Source organism: Apus apus, chromosome 27 (assembly GCF_020740795.1).
Source record: "Apus apus isolate bApuApu2 chromosome 27, bApuApu2.pri.cur, whole genome shotgun sequence".
NCBI classification, from domain to species: domain Eukaryota; kingdom Metazoa; phylum Chordata; class Aves; order Apodiformes; family Apodidae; genus Apus; species Apus apus.
The window spans coordinates 2,262,986-2,268,186 of record NC_067308.1 but is presented as its reverse complement, the minus strand read 5'-3'; the positions used below and the strand labels follow the sequence as shown (position 1 = coordinate 2,268,186).

Below are 5,201 nucleotides of genomic sequence, written 5' to 3'. Positions count from 1 at the left end.
TCCATTATGACGTCACCCATTATGACGTCATCCATTATTATATCACACATTATGACATCGCCCATTATGATGTCCCCCATTACATTGTCATCCATTATGACATCACCCATTATGACATAATCCATTATGACTTCACCCATTATGACACCACCAATTATGATGTCACCCATTATTATATCATCCATTATGATGTCAGCCGTTATGACGTCACCCATTATGATGTCACCTATCATGAAGTCACCAAGTATGACGTCACCCATTATGACGACTTTAGTTATGACGTCATCCATTATGATGTCACCCATTATGACATCATCCATTTTTAAGTCACCTATTATGATGTCATCTATTATGACGTCACCCATTATGATGTCGGCCATTATGACATCATCCATTATGACAACATTCATTATGATGTCACCCATTATGACATAATCCATAATGACATCACCCATTATGACACCACCCATTATACCGTCAGCCATTCCATTATTACGTTATCGTACATTATGACGTCATCCATTATGACATCACCAATTATGACGTCACGCATTATGATGTAACCCAATATTATGTCAACAAGTATGACGTCACCCATTATGGCATCTCCCATTATGATGTCACCCATTACGTTGTCATTCATTAAGATATCACCAATTATGACATAATCCATTATGACATCACCCATTATGACACCAATTATGATGTCACCCATTATGATGTCATCCATTATGATGTCGTCCATTATGACGTCACCCGTTATGACGTCACCGATGGAAGGGAACTTGTCCATTTCAAACAGCTGGGATCCATTATCTTATTGCTGTTGGATCTTTTAGCCTCTTTGGCTCTCCATTCATCAATCAGATCCTAAGGGAAAGAGCATGAAAGGGCAGGTTAAAACACACGATCCACACTGGAGAATTATCCAAGGTACCACAGCACACAGCCAAGTCCACAAGCCTGAAGGTGACCAGCCTCCTAACTGCTCAACATGACAAAAATAACTTTTCCTCTGCAGAGCTTTCTCCAGGCCCTTCCAATCCCACTGATCAGCTGCTTTTAGCAACCAAGTGAAGTCTCAGGGAGGGAAGAACAAAAGAGAGGTGCCATACTTGGGGACTTATAAACCACTTCTCTCATGTCTAAACAGGGTACAAACAGGACTCATTCAAGATTCCATTGATTCAGTTCACTTCTATGTCAACCATTTGCCCAATAAAGGGCAGGCATGAGGAGGAGCACAATGGGAATATTGATCCATTGTCCCCTAAAAAGCCACTTACACCGAGCAAAGTTATTCCACACGTGAGAAAAGGAAAGTCAGTGCACCATATTCTTCACTACTGAAGACTCACCTTGGATGTTCACATCATATTTGATCAGTTACTGCATTTGAAAACTACAGTGTTCCCCCTCGGCTAGAACCAAAAGACTGGAAAGTCCAGCACAACACAAAGGAAATACTGATGTCAATGAGTTCATCTGAATTAAACAGCTAAATACAAGGAAACAAAAAAAATATGCAGAAATAGCCACCACAAATCTTACCTGTCTTTTCAGGACCAGGTGTTTTCCCTTCCAGTACTTGAGCATCTGAAGTGCCTGCAAGGTGCTAACAATGTCAACAGGATGCACTGCAGTCTCCTGGCTGATTTCTGCAAACCAGCAGCACTTTATGTTAGAACAGACACAGATTCCCCTGCAATAGCCTGTAATTGTTAGTTGTCACCTCCAAGTTTCAGGCAACTCCTTTGGAAGGGATGCACACAAAATGCCCTGCACATGCTGAGGAGGTACCTGCTCTGGCTGTCTGACTTGCAGCCTTTCACCCTTCAGAACTACCCTGACATGTCTGGGAGATGCTGCACACTCCTTGGTGCCATCATCATAGAAATACTATTAAAGAAGTTCAAATAGTCTCAACGTTTTCCCACAGCATCAGAAAGCCTCTCAGTGGAGCCATTTTCCTATTTAAAATTCAAGTTTTAATTAGAAAATTAAATTATTCTAATCTACAGAGGGATAAAGTCCTTTCTGAATATTTTATATGTATTTTTTTAAAAGAATAAGCCATTATATAGTTTTAAACTCTTCAAGCTGACTTATCTTTAGTGGTGGCAGGACTGGAAAGCAGCCATACCCAATTATAGGAATATTCCACCAGCTCTGCTGCTACACAAACATCTCCATGAGTGAAGCATGACCTGCCCCATCTTTAAGGAAGATGAATGAATGAGATGCAGGGGGATGTTCCTGAACCCACTCACTGCAAACCTTTTCCCTGGGAAGCATACCTTTGATAGAAATCTCTTTTCCTTGGAAATTATGCAGGTAACGAAGAAGAACTTCCTTCCAGTAGCTCCTGTAGCTGATGAGCCCTAAATCAGACAGAGGACGTTCTGGAGAGCCAACTTTTTCTTCTACTTTAGAAAGCAAATAGCCTGCAAAGGAAAAAAAAACCCCAACGTTTATCCTTCCTAAACTACTCTCTCCTGACTGCTACCCTCTTTAGCACACAGAGAAAGCAGCTAGAATGAAGCCTGCTCAGCCACAACCGTAGATATATTAGATTTATCATGCCTCCAGGATTTCTCTCCATACTTACTGAAGTCAATGAGCATCTTGCCATAACCTTGCCTCATGGGGCATTGTCAGGATACAAGAAACATTGTAGTTGAGAAAAGAATCCTTCTCGTAAAAACAAGGAGAGAGAGAGAGGAGAGATTAACAGGTCTTGATCTGTACAAACAATGGGGATATCATCACCCCAGCAGACTGAACAAGCCCGTGCAACTGATACAATACAAGGTGAAAGGAGCAACAGCAGAAAAACCTGCCTAACAACAAGTCACACAATCATCCTTCAGCTACCAACCTGGCTTAGTGTCTTGCTTGATTAGCCATTACATTGGGTGTTTGGTGCACAACTTTAAGCCTAGGATAGCTGGCCATGGAGTTGTGCCTGGGTGTGTATGGATGTTCAACTAACCTTGGAGAAATAACCTATCAGGTGACAGCCAGTGTTGTCAGCTTCTGTCATGACATAGAAGAGGAAGGGTTCAACATCATAATACAGTGTTTTATGGTCCAAGAAAAGTTTTGCCAGCAGACACAGGTTTTGACAGTAGATCTAGAAGCAAAAGGAGAGTAGAATACATCTGTTTATTACAGTGGGACACCCCAAGAGTGGACAAAACCATGGCAAATGACAAGAAAATTCTGAATTATCTGAGAAATGAGGTACAGTCTTTCACACAGAGCAGCTAGGCCAGGAAACAATTCCATTTGTGATGAAACTTGATAAGCCCAGCTTCCTTAAGGGTGGGAATTGACATCTGTGATATCAATCTCTTAACTCCCCAGATACCACATCTGTGGTATCTGATACCACTCGGTGAAGGAAGCAGAAGGTTGGATCTCTGCTTGCTTGCACTGTACTGTGTTAATCCTCTGCTTCAAAGTTATCTCTGGTCACTTGAAAAGCCTCCTCCCAGCTTCCCACAGTGCAAAATTTAGCATTTGCATTTGTTTCTTTGTTCCTTCCTCTGAAGCCTCCCAAGAGCAGACACAACCAGAGGCAGGACACACATGGTGCTGCTGCCCAGCACTGAATGTGCAGCTGCAGATCCATGTTCTGCCCTTCAACTCAGGGCTAAGGAGGTCACCCTCACCAACAGGAGGCTGGTTCACACACTAACCCAGAGCTGTCCAAGTATCCACAGGGAATGAGAGGTGGGCAGCACAACCCACTGAGGCTGAGCACAGAAATCTTCCCCCTACCCTGCAGTACAGGATCTTGACACACATGTCCAAGCACTGTATGAGCCAAGAGGTGGAACTGCTGGAGCACAACGTGGCTGAGGAATAACCACAAGGAAAACACAGACAAAACTGCAAGTGTGGACAGATCAGACTCTAGTCTTTCTACAACTAGAGGGAGAAAGGGCCACTTGTGTCCTGCTTCTCTACAGGAAAGGAGTGCCCAGCACATCTGAAAGCCACTCCAGACTGGCCTGAGGATGGCAGTTCCTTACCTTGTTCTTCTTCCCATCCACTTCAAACACTGAGATGGAGCCTTTCCGGTAGATTTCATCACCCGGTGGGTGTTTCCAAACACATTTTGCCTATGACAGGAAAACAACGACAGGGGGACGGCGTTTTCAGGGTGGAAAAAAAATTACCAGCTCCTGGATATACCAGGAAACACACGGGTCTCCTAAAGCTGAGATAACACCAGGAATGTTTTCAGTGGAGATGCTGATAGCAGGTGTAAGGCAGGGGGATCAGCTCTGCCCCAGCCCTCACCATGTGCCTGCGAAGTATTGTCTGGCTCTTCCTGTACTTGAGGCAGAATTCACACATGTAGAGACGGCCCAGGCGAGCATACTCCTCTGGGTAGGGGGAGTGGTACCAGGTGTCCAGCTCGTAGCGGCCAAACGCGATGGATTTAATCATGTTGCTGCCTTCTGTGATCTGGCCCTGGAGCTGCAGCTTTTCCTGGGAATGGGAAAAATGGAGGACTATTTAAAAAAAAAAACAAACAAAAAACAACAACAACAAAAAAAAAAAAAAAAAAAAAAAAACAAAAACAAAAAAAAAAGTCACCAAAAACAAAAACAAGGGAGGTCGGTGGGAAGGTCGTATTTGTTTCCCTCAAGGAAAAGAATTTACTTCAAGTCTTCTAAATTCACAGAATCCCAGACTGGCTTGGGTTGGAAGGGACCTTCAAGATCATCCAGTCCCACCCCCCTGCATGGGCAGGGACACCTCCCACCAGCCCAGGTTGCTCCAAGCCCCATCCAACCTGCCCTTCAACACTGCCAGGGATGGGGCAGCCACAGCTTCCCTGGGCAACCTGGGCCAGGGTCTCACCACCCTCAGAGTAAACAGTTTCCTCCTCATGTATCACCTAAATCTTCCCTCCTCCAGTTTTAATCCGTCCTCCCTTGTCCTCTTACTACAATGACTGTAAAAAGTCATCTTTCAATGTGACCATGTCTAACAACCCCTCCCACAGACCTCTCCTTGATCAGCCTCAGTCTGAGCCCTGTCTACAAGCAGTAGTTACTGACATCAGGAAATGTCACAAAAATCAGTGCTTGGCAGCATGCCAACACTAGGGTCATACTCTTCTTGTCATGGAAGCAATGGAAGCTCCTTGCCACTTCAAGCTTATTTCCTAATTTGCAGGAAGAGGA

General features: G+C 44.1%; 1 protein-coding gene across 1 annotated transcript; it reads right to left on the bottom strand.

Annotated features, from left to right (window-relative positions):
* Positions 1 to 759: 759 nt before the first annotated feature.
* Positions 760 to 4,458, bottom strand: LOC127394937 (histone acetyltransferase KAT7-like). Its single transcript, XM_051641246.1, is given in 8 exon segments — positions 760 to 870; positions 1,552 to 1,658; positions 2,298 to 2,444; positions 2,609 to 2,646; positions 2,648 to 2,694; positions 2,993 to 3,133; positions 4,038 to 4,127; positions 4,309 to 4,458. Coding segments are annotated over 8 exon segments (831 nt in total).
* Between the last annotated feature and the right edge of the window lie 743 nt (positions 4,459 to 5,201).